The following is a 17,580-nucleotide window of genomic DNA, read 5'->3' on the forward strand; positions in this document are numbered from 1 at the left end:
AATATTTCAATTAAAGAAATAGCAATCACTTGAACACATTTAATAGTGTTAACAACTTTTCTTTTCAGTAATGTTAAAAACAGAAAAATTGATACGACTAATGAGATCTCACCTATTAAATAAACACTCTAATGAAAAATCGATTCCAAATTCGCCGTAGAATTTATAATTGAAATTTCATCCAAAAATATTGTAGGACGTTCCTCGAATAAGACCGCGACCTAGAAAGATCGTTTTAATCGAGGTTAATTAATGAAAATCATTCTTACGTAATCCACGTTATATTATTTAATGATTTCGAGCTCAACCCGTGTTTCGATTATTAATGTGACTGAGTTTTTCAGTAAGTTTATTAGTATAAATACGACAAAGTAGCGCAAGAATCACGTGAAGCAACGAGGGAAGCAAACGAAGGATTAAACGTTAAAATTTATGCCAACGTAAGCTATGTTACGCGCACAATGCAGCAGTTATATTTCTCGCTGAAAAGTAAGCAATTTAGCAGGGCGAAGGGTATTACGTTTAAGCAAACTGTATTGTTCGCATTTTCATATCTACATCCACAAACACATCGATGAGATAATTCGCGCGGAGAATGTTAAGTTTGATACGTGTTAATTTGCTATTGTGCGAGAAAGATCGAGTCAAAGATGATAAAGATAAGAAAAACTGTTGTACTTCAAGATATGTGTTGCATTTTCGGATACGCTAATTGTCTTTTCAAAAAATAGTAAGAATTTTAAGATTAGCAACTCATATCATAGATTTAGCTACCAGCTGTTTATAGCCTAAGTAATTAACATATTTCGCGCAATCGTTTAGTTCTTATTAAAAAAAAGTCTGCCTTTAAATCCTCTGTATTTCTTGTATTAATATATATTATGTAAAGAGTGTTAAAGAAGATAAATTTGGAATAAATTTTAATGAATTGCATAAATATGAAAATAAAATTTAAATTTAAATTTGGAGTAATTTTGAAATTTGAATAAATTTGAAGATGTAATTTTAATGTAGACATACCGAATAATAGTGAAAATTAAATGCAGAATCTCACCGAGTGTTTTATGAAGTTTCGTAAGGATTTTAAAAAATTCTAGAGATATCTCCTTAGGTAACCTATTTATGCGTGCGTCTCACGAGGGCCGATTTTATAAAATTTTATATTTGAGAAACGCGGACAATGGGGAAGTATTACGCTAAAGCGAGATCACCGTGCGTATAAAGCAGAGACGCATTATCAACCGAATGGAAAACACAATGGCCATATCGATCCCCGATTCGCCGTGGCATCAGCTCCAACAGGGCCGATGCATGGTGCAAATGCACAACGCCGGGCTTTACGTTCACACTTTCGACGTTTAAGTATCTATGGACCAACAAGTTTGCCGCATCTGCCGAGATTCCACGACGGGAGAGCATATTTCGTAAAATATCTGAGAAATTATCACTGCGCCTCGAGCTACTATTTCCTAGTTTGAACACGTTCGAACTTTAATCCAATGAAACTTCACACGCGATACTGTTTTTCGACCAGCATCGAAGTTTATGATAATATAGAGATATTAGGAATAATGCAACACAAATTATCGTGTTAGAACACAAACTATTGTGTTAGTATTTAATAAACTAATAGAATTAATTAACTGAATTAATCTATCCTCAATAAAAAATTATAAGCATTTCTGATATATAATTAATTCGGAATTTTCTTCAAGCTTCATCTTTTGTTATAATTTTATTTATTATTATCATTATAAAATCTTTAATTTGTCACAAAATTGTCAATATAATTTTTATACATACATATATATATCCAATTTTCGTAGGAGAACCAAATATATTTTTATCAAGAAATTTCCTTTTAAAATATAATTTGTTTTTATTGCAAAAATGCGATACGTTTTACATAAAAAAAAAAAATTAACCCCAAAAGAAACGTTACGTATATAAAAGTGACGTACATCGCTCTATATGGGAGTCTTTCGTAAGCAATATTAATTCTCTGAAGCGAATACACCGAGAGATAAATATAACGCTAACAATAAGTATAACTTTGGCCGACACGAACATACTCGTACGTTCTAATTTTAGGGGAGTACAAATAATATAGCCGTAGAAGGAAAATTCCGCATTGTAAAAAAAAAAAAAAAAAAAAAAAAATATCAACTTGCGTGAAGAGACGGAATTGAGGAGAAAAATATTCAACGTTCAGCCGCCTATTCTCATTACATTAAGAGCAGCATCGCGGCGTGTCGCAGTATCATTTTCAGCAAGTCCGTACCTACATGCCCGTGGCTTCCATCGCACGCAAATTGTTGCGTGCAATTATACAGAGAATATTTTTCGTCCCAACGAGCCTCTCCATACGCAGCGTTTTCGGGCTAAAAGCGCACCGCGTATGAGATCGGAACCAGTATACTAGCATTTTCCACGCAGAGTACTCGCATTAAAAAATAACGCGTACGTTCCAGTGAAAAGCTACTCTTGAGCCGCTTTATTGATGCGAATTATTCTGAAATGTAGTGGAATTTCATTTATTAAAACCGTCAAGACGTAAACGGAATACCGAGAATAAGTGGTAGGCAAATTTGCGTTTTGAGAATCCGTATATATACGTACATTTGAAAATGTCATAGAAATATAAATTTCTCTCTAAATTAATAAATATATATACATAGTGAAATATTTATAATGTTAAATAAAGCTCAATGACGTTGTATTAATAATTCACAGGTACGAATTTACAAAATTAATAATAATTTTTATGAACTTAATTAAAATATAATTAAACAAATATACAACACGTTCGATAAAATTAAAAATGTATTATTACACAAATTAACGAAAATTGATACAATAATACATGAAAGCGTACAGAAAATTGCAGAATTAGTCGTCCATTCGTATGTTCCACACATTCATTTGCCTTAAAAATATTAATATCTGACATTAACAGTGATCGGTACAAAAAGCAAAGTTCGTACATATTTCTGATTTTTCGATTTCATCAAAAGTTCTCAAGAAAATCGATCAAGCCAGCGAAATTCCTTCAATAAACGCGTGACATATCGGTGGGCAAAAAAGTGCAATTACAAGGCGAAATTGGTCGCGTGTGAGAGAGCGAGGGGTTAAAAAACCGCTAAAAGCAATTTGACGAGGCGCGGTGGATGCATCGGGCCGCTTTGAAGCCATAAATTTGCGAGGGGGTGCGCGATCGCGGGTGCGACGGGGGTCGTTCGCCATCCAATCGGACGTTGCGCTCTGGCTGCTCGTTCATGCATTTCAACGCTTGCAAATCATTCATTCCGACTCATTGTCGGCAAGTCGGCCGCGCTACGCGCGCGTTGTCACGCCGCGCGAAATGCATATTCCTCTCTCTCTCTCTCTCTCTCTCTCTCTCTCTCTCTCTCTCTCTCTCTCTCTCTCTCTCTCTCTCTCTCTCTCTCTCTCTCTCTCTCTCTCTCTCTCCCGCGCCATGGAATTCCTCGGAATAGGATGCAAAGGGAAAGAGCAATGCCCTTGAATATTTATCGTTCCCGCGGGATCAAATTCTGCTCCAGCGAACGCGCTATCGCAGCGAGCCGCACGAATTGGCGCGAAAACGCGGTCATTACGGCGCAACCAAGCTGCGCGAATGGCAAAAATCGAGATCGTTGTCAAGAGATGTTTTGAAAAAATTATGCGTCGAGAGAAAGCGAGCGAGAGAGAAAAAGACGGGTAGAGAAATCATTCGCCGGGTTAAAATCTCGCGTTGCTTCGATATTCACGCGATTGTTATTTAACTATTTAGCATATAAATATAAATTCCATAAACATAGATTCTTTCGCTAATTTAATTATATATTTGCGTTTACGTTTACATTAATTATTAATATAATATTACGTGTATAAATAATATTGTGCAATAAGCTAATCCATACGTGTAAACAATTATGATTTACATATAAAAATCAGATCATGATCTTTTTTTATAATACAGAGAGGCAATAAAGTGTAGTTCGGCTGTTTTCATTATCTGCCTATTCGGAACTCACTGAATTTAAAAATCATCCTGAATCATTTCTGAATATATGTTTTTTTATTAATTTTCTAATTCATTTCCGAATCTGGCTTTTTTTTTTTTTTTTTTTTTAAATTCCATTATATAATTTCATTAGAGATCGATCCATCATCGCGAACAAAATAGGACAGAATTTCCAACAACTTTTGTTATTGTGAAACGGGTGTGCGATCAAAAATTGATTACATAACTTTTCACTTTTTTTACGAATGAAAACGTGAAATAGCCAAAATTTTACACATAAATATACTCAGATTTTCTATTTTTTTTTTTTTATTTCCTTGCTTTTTATATTATTGTTCCAGTACCTGGATTTCATTTCATATAACATGTACTTACTTTGAATTCATTATTAACATCTTTTTCTCTTTTAATATAGATATCTTTCTACTCTCTTAAATCCAATTTTTTAACAAAATATATTTACAACTATCCTTGCGTAACTTTTATTTTCAGCGGGGAAAATCATAATATTTAATACCGTGAGATCTGAAACGATGAAAAAACGGGAGTAAAAGAGTTAATTATCAATTGCGCCGATAATCACGGAATTTATTGAGCGAGTACGTCAAATAAATGATCTGGCATTGCGAAACGCTGCAGCACGCTGGATCTGTATCGGCTATGAAATCCCAATCGTACACAGATCGCGAAGAAGAGAAGGGAAGGTTAACAGGCCACGACAAGAAGAGGGGCGGATAGAGACGAAAAGATTGGCGAAAAGGGGGAGGGGGAGGGAGAAGGGAGAGGGTTACAAGCGAGACTGCGAGTTCGTTCGAGCATCCGAAAAAAGGGGAACGCAAGAACGCCCGTGGATTTACGTTGATGTATCGCCCGAGGTGAGCGAGAAAGAGAAAGGACCGATGGAAGGGAGAGAAGGGTAAAACTGGAAGCAGGATGGGGCACGGTAGGGGCAGAGGGGAAAAATATTTGTAGGTTATGCCGGCGGGTCAACGCCACCCGCCTGTTCCTCGTGTGAACGCAGCCTGTCATGAGACTAAAATTAAAACGAGGCACACCCCGATAGCAGCACGCGCGCGTATAGAAATATTACTTGTGATATTTCGTATCGATACAATCTGTTAATATCGAATATCAATTAGTGTCATTTAAAATAACTTCTAGTAGCGAAACTTGAATATAACATTAAATAAGTGATATCAGAGCATGCTATAATTTTGGCAACTATAATTTTATAATGTTGTGTACACTTTCATATCTATCAATTATTTGCATTGAATAACAGAAACTTTCTTGAATTATATGCATCAATATTTTACAAGATATTGTATACTTTTGCGTGAAGTTTCAATATTAAGTTTATTTTCCCTTCTCATATCGATCATAATTCTAAACTTTTTAAATTGAAAAATGATGCTGTGAGTTATATTAAAAAATATAAATAAATCATGATAAAATTCATATATGAGAGAAACTTCAAGACTCGCATATCTTCTCAATTCTACTAGAATGCCTTGTTTATGAAACAGCAAGTTTATAAGAAAAAAAATTTTTTCAAGATGGTAACAGATATATGAAAATTTCTCATTTATATAAATCTGAGAAATTTAAAGTGACGTTTTAAGAGAGAGATAGTAAACCTAGACGGAGCAAGATCGCACAAAATACGTTGCCGAGTTACGCATTACCCCGTTGCAGGCGCCGACGACAACTCAACATTAAGTACACAATTCTCAAATTCACGTCACCGTTGTCGAATATGAACCCGTCGTCCTTCCGTATCTCTCCGAACTTTTCTCGCTAAGGATTAACGCGCACTGTAAAACGCGTCACTCGGCGTTACAAAATCGGCAAATCTATTGTATTCCCTCTATTCTCTTCGAGTAGCTCTTCTTAACCAAAATTCCATTACAGCGGCTACTTATCAGTTCTCGTAATTTAATTAACGAAATCGAGTTTCTGCCAAGGCAAATTCCACTTGTAATTAACTGAGACACAAGATTGTGTAATCAATTTTCACCCCTTCAATTTAATTCCCTCCCTCTCGACATCGTTTAATTTTACATATTGTATAAACAAATATTTAATAAAATGTATACAAATTTTCATTGAAGCAAAAATGTATTTATACCAACGATATATCACCGCATTTTACGATATATCCCGTTTTACGCGCGTATCCTCTCCATCTAGCTTTCGAGATTGGTCAATCGGTCGAACGCTTCTTTAGAACGAGAGTTGCTGACAAAAATGGAGAAGGCAGGATGCGCGTCCTATCCGAATTATCGATCGGCATAACCGTCGATAAGTTCACGGTGTCGACCGCCGATTACGGATTGGCAAAATTACATTACTCGAAAACTTCATTTTAGAAACTTACAGGGGTTTACTACGTAAAGCGATATTTAACATACTGCTGACAATTCGTAATGTTTTTTTTTTTAAATTTTCTAGATGGGCGTTAATCCTTTCGAATACGATTTACATTTAGTTAGCTCTTATAAGCATAATGAATTATTAACAGTGCATCAATTCGTATATATTCTGAAAAGTTTATTTCTAGCAAAGATTATATGAGAAAAAAATAATTTTTAATCTAGAGAAATATATAAATAGTTTAAACTATAATAAGAGTAAATAATGATACTTTTCTATTTCATTTTTATTATTTTTCTGCATTTTAAAATTCAGTGATGAAATTATGTATCTAACGTAGCATAATTTAGTCTTTTAATCTAAATTAAACTTTATATGCATGTATATTAGGATATTGTTAAAAGGATTCTGCAATATCGAAAATACTGAAAATACTGAAAATAAGGAAAAGGATTCTGCAATAGTGAAATTAATATAAAAACATGCTGCTTCGTGCGCAAAATATTTAAAGTTTTTAAGTTATAAGGTAAATGTAATTTCTCTCTAAAAATGAGAATCTCTATCATATCCATTTTATTTTAAAATAAAAATGTATGCGCGCACAAAATTATAGTAATGAGAATTTTTCTCGTAATTTTATTTTTAGCAATATTTAACACATTTTGACATTTCCCTATTAATAAAGTTATTTGTTTTCATAGTATGAATTATAATCGCAGAGTGCACGTATTACACATTCTTTAATTTACATTTATAATTCCATAAGACCTTTATAAAAATATTCGTCTTTTATGCGATTTAAAGATCGGGGTTAAAAAAAAATTAAATGACAATACCATGTGTGAAATGCAAGCAAATATTACTAGAAAGAAGAAAAATAATATTGTTATATAACTTCCGGTACTGAACTAATTTATCTTATTTTTTTATAGAAAGTCACAAGATACGAATCGCGAGAAGCGAATAGAGAAGTGAGATTTTTCTTTTGCGAGTTAATGCGAGTTTCGATTATTAATATTATTAATAATCGAAAATCGGAAATTTCACACAAAGATCTCGAAACTGCGGACATTCTGCCTGAAATACGTTTCGCATACGTTACGTCATGGACCATATAATCTAGGCGGTTTCCGCGCCTCCAATCTCTCGTGCACATCTAATATAGTCGCCAACGATGATGTCACGAGATAATTCTTCACGATGATGTCGCGGAAAAGATGTGCACAGGGGCAATTACTAATCGTCGTGTATCTCTGCGGATACATCCGTAAATTTTGACCTATACGTGATATTACGAAATTGCATTCGGCGACCTTTGATCAAATCTCGAACGAACAAGTTATAAATGAGGATACGTCGAATCCTTATACGGAATTCGCTGTACTTTCCGGCTGACGTAAACTTCCGGTGTGCGCAGCTACCTCTACAGAACCTGAATTAATAGTGGTCGTACGGGAGATGAGAAATTAAAGCCTACACACACGCACATATATGAATAAATATAAAAAGAACACACGTAATAAATTAGCTGCTCGTAATGTGTTCGTTTAATTACCATGTCTATTAAAATTAAAATTATTCGTTTCCGAAACCGCATGCGATTTCATCCTTTTAAAAATAATTGTTATAATTCACTCTTCTATAATTAGTTCAATATTTAAAAAACTGACAGATAGAAGTGTCTTATATTTTTTATCACATTTCTTTTCGTGAAATGTGATCGTTATATTAAAAATTATATATATAAATATAAATAAAATATGGAAGAATAATATTTTAATTATATTAAAAATAATATATATAACACATATATATGTATAGGTGCGTATTTTATGTAAAATCTAAAATAGTAAACGCCTGTCAATCAACCTAACGATTATGTCACATCATTATGGGCACTTTGTCACAACTGTTATACCTGCGGTGAGACATTCTAGTAAAATCGCCCAAGCCTCATTGTTAAAAACCTATCGATTACACGGATATCGTTGTAAGGACCTTCGGGCGTCAGACCTTCGGTAGGTAGGTGCGACTTCTTCCTACGGGTACTGTAAACACGTGGAAACCGCCGACTAAACGCCGGCGCTAGAAAAAGGATCCCTCCGCGCGCGACAGGGAGGTAGAGGAACGCGGTAGAAAAGCCTTCAATAGGATGAAAGACGGCGAGGTCGGAATGTCAGTGGGACACGCCCATCGGAAGGTACTGTAATTTGATGCGATGTGCGACGCGGATACGCGTCAAGCGAGAGCGAAGCGACCGATATACGAACTGCTATCCGCACACGCGTCTCTTTTCTTCTTCTTGTCCCTCTCCTTTTTCGCCTCCAGCCTCGAGAATGAAAATTACTCGTGTTGCGTCACGTAAAAAAAAAAAAAAAAAAAAAAAAAAAAAAAAAAAAAAAAAAAACGGATTAATTTTCGGATTCAAATGAACAAGAAAGTACCTGAATATATCGCGCGTCCCTTGTAATTTTGACTTTTGCCAGCGCCTCCGATCAGGCGAAAATCTACGCGTTTCATAACTCGCGTGTAAAGCCCGGATCAAGATCAAACGAATGAGCACGAACGATCACAAACGAATATCAACGAACGAGCGTAAAAAAAAAAAACAGCGTCAATTATAAGTTTTTAAAATTTTTGTTAACCTTTAAAAAAATTGTACACATATTAAATAATTTTTTATAAAATTTTTATTAATTTTTTAAATAACCCTTTTTTATTTATATGCACAATACTTGTGATCGTTTGCCTGATCTGTGCAAGGATTAACGTTTAAATTTAGAATGTGCTTTAAATCTGTGTCCCCAATCCTCAAAATCCATTTTAGTCAATTGGCTAAATTAGCGAGCAATTAAACATAAATGAGAAAATAAATGGATATCTATGTATTTATTAATAATTCTCGCAAATTAATATCGTGTAATATTATAATCGCAATAATGACTCGCTATGTAGGACACATTGTCAATTGCCGTTGTAATAATTCATTGAGAACATAATTAAATTAATCAGAGAGAAATAAAAAAAAAAATTTTTTATATTAACTATATTTATCGTCAACTTTGCTAGAGCTCGAAAAAATACACCTTGCGGCTAATGAATAAAAAAAATTGCAAAGAAACATTTATATATATTCTTAAAAAAAAAAAAAAAAAAAACCCACTATTTTTAAATTTGAATAAAAGATCTGCACACAAAGTCTTACAAAATCTAACAAACAAATAAAATCAAAAGTGATATTATTTGTTTCAATAATAACTTCACTTTATATCTTGTACATGTGTTTCTCACTTGTTTCTTTTTCTCATTTCAAAACGCGAACACATATACAATTTTAAAAACGAAACGTAAGTAATGAAACGCGGAAAAATGTAACGGAATCACCAAACCTATCGGCAACAAGGATTACACGGAAATCTTGAAAGCGCTGCTTCGAAACGAAACCGTAGCGATAACGAAATCATACATATACATACGTACTTTAGTCGACGAACGTCGTTTCCAACTGCGACTTAAAACACGTCGTCGAAATTCAACAATTTCGCCGATACCTCCGTCACTATCTTCCATACATCGCCGCGTCTCACGCGATTTTAACGATCTCACGATCTCGCGCGATATCTTCTTTAAACTCAGCTCGAAGGTATCGAATTCGCGGAATCGTTTCGAAGACACGAATTCGACGAATTCGACGAAGAGAGAAACGCGAAGACGGTTTCAGGTTACGTACGACGTTTCGGCGCGATCGCCAGCGGACAAATGAAGCGCGACGATGGTATCGCGCGACGAGAACGAACGAACGAGCGAGCGAGCGAGAGGAAACGCGACACGCGAGGCGAACGTGAATTTCGAAACGCGGCTATCGCGGGGCGATAATTCACCGGCGAACGCGATAACGATAATCGCTAGCGAGCTGACGACGAAAACTCGAGCGACCACGCTCCCATTTGTCTACCAATCTGAAGCTCGTGAACGACTAACTTCAGACGGGACGTGTGCCTGTCCTCTCAACACTCTCTATCTCTCTCCAGCGGGATATACATATATCTCGATTTCATGCGCTTGAAATTACATAGACCGCAACCGCGACACTTTCTATATCGCGTCATTTCAGACGGTGTTCGTTTTATTTCTTTCATATCTTTTTTTCCTTAATCTAAAATTTATATATTTAAGATTAATCATTATCCGGTATATATATATATATATAATCACTAAATATTCGCTTCAAATTATTCAAACAGAATTTCCGTAGCGAAGTGACACTCGCGAAATAATTCATAATATGATATGATTCGTAATATTATTCTTATTATAAGCGTATTTCCAAACGTGACCATTTTATCCATGTATGTCCTTTATAGTTTTAAATATTGCACAATTAAATAATATTTTTTTCTCTTTCTTTTTCACATATTATTTTCTATTCGCTTTATCATTTCTTCAACGTTAACACATTAATTGCCCGTATTAATAATCTAACACTTAAATGTGACTCAATATGAAAAAAGTCAAATTGTCAAGATGAAAACCATCGCTTAATCGATTTTATAAATATAGCCATCTCGTATTCTTTTTAATAGTATTTTCGATTGCAACGATTCAAATCAGAATTAGACGCAGTATTCAATATTCAAATTTCACAAAGTTACACATATACACTTAAAAACAATTATTCGATAAGTATATAAAAAGGAATTATAATGTATTTTCGACTCGCAATTTTTCACATTCGATTTTTAGATTTTAATTCGAGATTTAACTTCGCGTATAAAAAATAAGTTTATATAAAAATCAGGGTAAGTAAGGGTAAGTTGAGAACGGACTTTTAAACGGATTTTGACGGATCAATTTCAATTGAAAATGTTATAATATTAGATAATCCTGTGCGTAACATATATACAGTATAGAAAACTTATACAGATATCCAGAATTAACTGGCGTTCCGTCCAACGATTCTTCGTTCAATTTAAACTCTTTTAACGAGTATTAATAAAAGAGCAATAATTAATTTTTGCAATATCATACTTTCGCGGGTTTACACGCGGTAGAAATTGAAATTTCTTCTTCGGCACACTTCTCTAAGCGACTATCCAGCAGAGATATTAATTCAGTAAGTAACTTGCATCTTAAGACGTGTATTCTTATTGGTTGTACACGCGACTCGACGTGACATTAATATTTACTATGCGAGAGACGTGCTTCCGCAAAATCTGTAAGATATTAACTGCGAGATATCGTGATTATCGTGTAACCTAACCTAACTTGATTTAAATCTTTACGAGATAAATTTACCGAGCGCGAGTGAAAAGTTTCAGACGACACAGAAACGACCGCGGCGTAGAAACGCGCCGTTCTCGAACCGCGTGACGTCATTCTCACTCGCGCGACGCACACACCTCTGCGTATGTATATTCATAAAATATACATATATGTACTAACGGCATACAAGCGAACGATACTACGATATATACACGGCACCCACGCGAAAGATGTCATCTATCGCGAGATCTTATTCGATCGCTCCGCGCGAATCGCCTCCTATTCTCTCTCGTATTTACGGTGGAACGCGTCACACCCGCAGCATCCGTCGCGCGCACACATACACGCATTGAGATGCACGCTCGAAGAGACACATAGGCAGGTGTATCTATTATGTAGATAAACCACAAATATAGGAAACACTCTCTATGCGTATGCATTTACCTTGCTCTGGAACACGCAGTGGATTCAAACACGATCTTGCCGAGATGTTGTCGGTCACCTTGACACGGGAAATCGTCCTAGATAGCAGATAACTCTTTCTCTCTTCGAACTCTTTTAAGTCACCAATCAACAAAAAAAAAAAAACACCAAATAAAAACTTTTCTTGCCGACCACTTATATGCCGCGAGTATGTATCGAAGCAACCACTGTTCTCGAAAACTGCGTGTCTCTCTCTCTCTCTCTCTCACACACACTTTACTGTAAAATCCCGGTTGTACTCTTCGCGAACACGACGCGGACACAGACGACGGTATGTTACGGTATTCGTGCGAATTATACGAATGAAAAAAACCACCGCTCTCGCTCTTTCTCTATTTTCTTATTTTTTTCTCTCTCTCACACGCGTTAGCCGGTTTGCGTTTGCTGAACCGCCGTTGCAACGTTCCAACTCATAATCAGCTTTCCCCGATCACACGAGCTCTCCCGGGTTTTTTCTCAGTTTCGCGCGCTGCAACTTTCTCTCTCTCTTTCTTTTTCTCACTTGCTATCTGCTTCTATGTTCCTCACTTTCTCGCTGCTTTCTTCTCACTGCTTTCTCTCTCTCTCGCGCGCGTGATGTGTTGTCTCCGGCGACTCGGAAATGTCAAACTTCGCCGGGGTCTGAACGTCGGTATGAGCCACTGATGGCGAGGCACGCGCGACCTGGACGAACGTTGCGGCAACACGACGGCGGCAACGACGACGACGGCGTGGGTGACGACGAGGACGACGACAACGACGGCGACGTACTACGTGTCGCGACGATGACGACGGCAATAACAGCGGCAGCGACGGCAGCGACGGCAGCAGCTGCGGCGGCGGCGGCGGCAGCAGCAGCAGCGGCGACGGCGGCGGCGGCGGCGGCGGCGGCGGTGGCGGCTACGGCAATGGCGACGTACGTCGGGGGCGACAGCAAACACGACGACGTCGTTGGTATACGATCGGCGTTTGAACGGAAACGGTTGTGTATTACAAATGCAACTGACGGAAGCCTCGATGCGATTTTTTTTTTTTTTTTTTTGAGAGAGGGTGAAGAGGTAAGGCGAGCGATGCTGGTTAGGCGACGGGATTGCGACTGCTTGCTTGCTAGCCGCTAGCGGGGGCCTGGCGCGACAGCGACTGCCCGACGGCAGCGCCCCTCTCTCCCCCCTCCCCGGCTCCAGCGAGTCTCCCCTCCATCGCATGTCTCGCGCGACTCTCCCCTCACCCCTTCTTTCCTCGCAGTATTCCGGCACAGTTCGCGGTCCGTCTCGCTCCCGCTCTAGGTTATCGTGATGTCTCGCCCTCGCGTATATGCGTCTCTCTCGTCATTCCGCCGCATTCCAACGTTCTCCATCACATCGGAGCCTTCTCCCTCTCTCTCTCTCTCTCTCTCTCTCTCTCTCTCTCTCTCTCTCTCTCTCTTGCACCTGCTAGATATCCCCCCGCTACGATACGTTCCTTCTCTCTTCCTTCATCGCACTATTCCTTTCTCTCTCCAACCTAAAGGTTTTACAAGATCTCTCGCTCGTGCCTACTAGATAACTCCGCTTTTCCTTCCTTGTCCTCCCGCTGCTACGCGTTTCCTCTCTCCTTCCGTCCCTTAATTCTATTGTCTCGCTCTCTCGAGATATCTCTCTCGCTCGCGCCTATCACAGATATATCTTTTTTCCTTCCCTGTTCTCTCCCGCCGCACGGTGTATTTCCCCTCTTTCTCTTCTCGCTTGCTTTCTTTCTCCCGCCGTCCCAGTGATTCGCGCCATCTCGCTCGCGCGGTGCCACGTCGCCACCACCACCACCGCCACCGCCACCGCCACCATCACCACCACCACCACCACCACCACCACCACCCAACAACGACGACGACGAGGCCACCGACCGCCCCTCTCCGCGGCTCGATAAACCGCCTCGACGCGCATGCCCGCGTTTTCCCTTCTTTCCCCTTCCGCATCCTCTCGTTTCCCATATGACTGTAACTCCGTCCTCGTCTCGTTCTCGCCGCCCGACGACCCAGCCTGTCTACTCGCTCGCTCATCTCGCTGGAGAACCGGCAATGGGGTTAGGCTAGGTTAGATTTGGTCGCGCATCGCCTGCTGACTATCACGCTCGCCGTTCGCGCGGGTGGAGGGGTTTAGTCACTCATCCTCTCTCTCTCTCTCTCTCTCTTCCTCACTACCGCTCGTAGCGTCCTTCTCAGGCGCATCTCTCGCGATCTTCTTCCTTCCGCCACTACCAACACAACGAAAGAGAACTTACCGTGCGCGTTCTGTACGTTGCAAAGTAATCTTGTTTCGCCGCGCGCGCGCGAAAAAAGAGCATGAACAGAAGCGAGAGAGAGAGAGAGAGAGAGAGAGAGAGAGAGAGAGAGAGAGAGAGAGATAAGTCCGAAAGCGAGAACACAGGCGAAGAATGCGCGCGTGAAGGAGAGAAATACTTTATACCGATGCCGAGATGGTTTAAGCGCACAGCGGGAAAAAGATTCTCGGAGCCATAGACCCATAGAGTATAGAGAGTGCGCGTAACGTGTATCTTTCACACGTGAACATGGCAGACATCGCGATATCTGAATGTGTTCGAAATCGAATTGGATTCGATGAACGCGACACTCGACCGAGTACAGGCGGGTCGCTTTATTGACTCCGAAATTCGACCGGATAACTCGCGCGCGATCTCGGATTCCCTGCAATTGTCCTTTCCTCGTACGAATCTCGAAACTGAATCGGCGAGGGGTGAAGGGTGAAGGGGATATATACGCGAAATGCGACGCAGTGTCGCATCGGCATTGTTAGATCTCTCTCTATCCGTTCTATAACCTCGCGATACTCGCGTGTGGTTTAACGTGACGCTTCTAAAAACTTTCTGATTCATCGGATCCTCGCTGGAATATCTCCAAGTCTCGATCGGCGCAATAAAGTCTTCTCTCACAAACACGTAATATACAGAACCATCTCCACTAGAAGCGGAACACTAATGTCTTTAGTTTGAAGGTATGTGAGAATACAAAGATGGAAGCTTGTGCGTGTGTCTTTAAATGATGAAAGATCCGCATATAAAAAGCGCTGAGTTATACACTGACTTTGACTCGATCCCAGTTATTTTATTCTAATAAACGAGAAAGCTTTTATTATACTTCAATTATCGATCGCATTTTAATGTCACAATCTGTCCGATTCTAAAGTGTGGAAAAAAATCGCGTGTTAAACTAACCTTCACGTTTATAAATTTAGATTTTAGTCGAAGTTTTCTTTTATTTTCATTTAATTTATTTATTTGAATTTCTTTGAATATATTGCCCGACGCTTTTACGGTACATAATATTATAAAATAAATGACATCATGAATATGCAACTCATGAAAATTCATAGAACTACTTAAGTGTTAACACGTTGAATACCGGCAAAGTTGCTAGTTTTCTATGCAAAGACTTGTCTAATATACAAGATACTACAATTTTGTTTTAACAAAGAATTCTAAATTTATATTTATACGTATACACAAAAATATAGTTATTACATAACTATTAAATTTTATTTGAATGAATAATTTTATTAAAAAAAAAAAAAAAATCAAAGATATTACGAATAAGTTTTATTTTATTAATTTTTTTAATTTTATTTATAGTACGCGTTTTTGCCATTGTATTATATTATAAAAGATAAAGCAGTTATGATACAAACAATAAATCTAATGGATATTTATTCGTTGAAGCTCAAGATTTTTAATTCTTACGATTCAACAAGTATATATATGATGTATGCGTAAGTAGAATCAGAATTGTGTCAACATCAAATATTGAAGGGAAGTGGCACTCAATCAACGAGTCCTAGAGACTGTACCAGTCATAATGGACCTGATTCCTGATCCCACCGGCCAGCCGAAGGTAAGCGAATCAGCTATCCCTTTCTAGATCATAACCTTCGTTATAATATGGATAAAGAAAGAACAAAGTAAATTAAATAATTCAGAATTGTGACCAGTGAGAAGCAATAAAATATTAAAGATTAAAAAAAATATATCTATAAAAACGTTAAAAATTAAAATATATCTATATTACAAATTATCAAACCGATGTAAAAATACATATCGAAAATTATAAAATTCTCCCTTTTACCTCTAAAATAATTTTATAATTTAGATTGATCCAAAAAAAAAAATAAAATAAAAGATTGCGAAAATAGAAGAAATGGAGAATTAAATGACAGGCTTTCGCAAAAATCCTGTGTCTCTTACAAAGCCGGAGAGAGGATCCTTCGAGCCCGATACCGAACCAGAGGACTACGGCGTATCATTTGAGCTGATACCTCCTTTTGCATACACACACACACACACACAACATCGGTTTAGTATCTCTCACACGTGCCCTGTTCGCATGTTCACGATTATCGTAGTCGCGATGTCACAACAGAGATCGGCCGCACTCTATCCACAGTTCATCTTGATTCAGTGCCGGTTTCGTCCTGTCGATCTAAAGCGCAATGAAAACCAGACGCTGGCTGCGCCTGACTCTAATGGATCATCCGTGCCTCTTTTGCATGTGAATTCTCGCGTATCGGCTGTTACATCTGTCCTCTAACGCGGTGACACGAAATACATTTCGTTTTATTATTCTTTTTCTTTTCGTAAATATTGTAATTAATTATGCGCGAAACGCGCTATAATGAAAACGATCGTAACATTCATTTTAATCTTGTGATTAATTTAAAATCGATTTTTTTATAACCGTCATATTTTGCTCAACATATTGTTATACAATATATATAGAACAAAATCTTGTTTTATTAAAGAAAATGTTTGTTTTTTAATCAAAAATTTTCGTTTAAAATTTAATTAGCACGACTTAAATCGCAGAGTCGCAACTAATAATCTGTTAATATATTAATTAATTAATTAATACGATAGTACACCAGCATGCTTCTTTCCAATCGATAAATGTAGACGTTTGATTATTAAGGAGAGAGTCGTTTCGCGAGAAAATGGAAATGAAGCGCGTAAATGCCTATCATGCTGTTGGTGGGATTTCTAATCTCAGCTCGTTGTTACAATCGTAGGAACGTCTATTTGCTTTCGTGTTACGCCTGGTGAGTATCTCCGGTACGAAACTCTTTCTTGAGCGAGTTTCGATATCGCAGCGGAAGCGGAAACGCGCCATTCCTGCGTCGCTGGCTCTGATAAGCACAGCTACGTCTACCTTGAGATAAATACACTTTCCATTTTCAAAACACATATACCAAGCTATAGGAGCGGAGGTACACGTCTGCGCGAAAATTCACCTTCCGTCTTGTCCGCGACTGATTTTTTTTTTATGTTACAGTCGTATAGTCAAAATAATTGCAATTTCTCGAACTTTAATAATCTGCACATGCTTGAATAAATATCCCCCATTTAACATCAAGGAAAGTTCAAGGATATATTTAAGAAGATTCGCAAAAAAATTGAAATATGTTTCCGAAAAGCTTCTA

The 17,580-nt window shown here is 37.9% G+C and overlaps 1 protein-coding gene across 19 annotated transcripts in view; it reads right to left on the reverse strand.

The window, feature by feature from the left end:
- LOC138933850 (protein muscleblind) overlaps positions 1 to 13,246 on the reverse strand; it is a 420,535-nt gene extending 407,289 nt beyond the window's left edge. For 5 of the 19 annotated variants that reach the window (XM_070297025.1, XM_070296992.1, XM_070296983.1 and 2 more), the window contains exon 1: positions 12,104 to 13,246. Coding sequence is in view for 10 of the 19 variants with exons in the window: in XM_070296925.1 (XP_070153026.1) it covers positions 9,878 to 9,967 (90 nt within the window). In the remaining 9 variants the exon portion in view is untranslated. Of the gene's footprint in view, positions 1 to 9,877; positions 10,502 to 12,103 lie in introns of those variants that run through there. The other 14 variants (XR_011447055.1, XM_070297057.1, XM_070297048.1 and 11 more) reach the window with 10 other exon arrangements.
- Between the last annotated feature and the right edge of the window lie 4,334 nt (positions 13,247 to 17,580).

This window comes from Polyergus mexicanus, unplaced genomic scaffold (genome assembly GCF_030449975.1).
Source record: "Polyergus mexicanus isolate NDT 795.1 unplaced genomic scaffold, iyPolMexi1.0 SCAF_1, whole genome shotgun sequence".
Taxonomy (NCBI): Eukaryota; Metazoa; Arthropoda; class Insecta; order Hymenoptera; family Formicidae; genus Polyergus; species Polyergus mexicanus.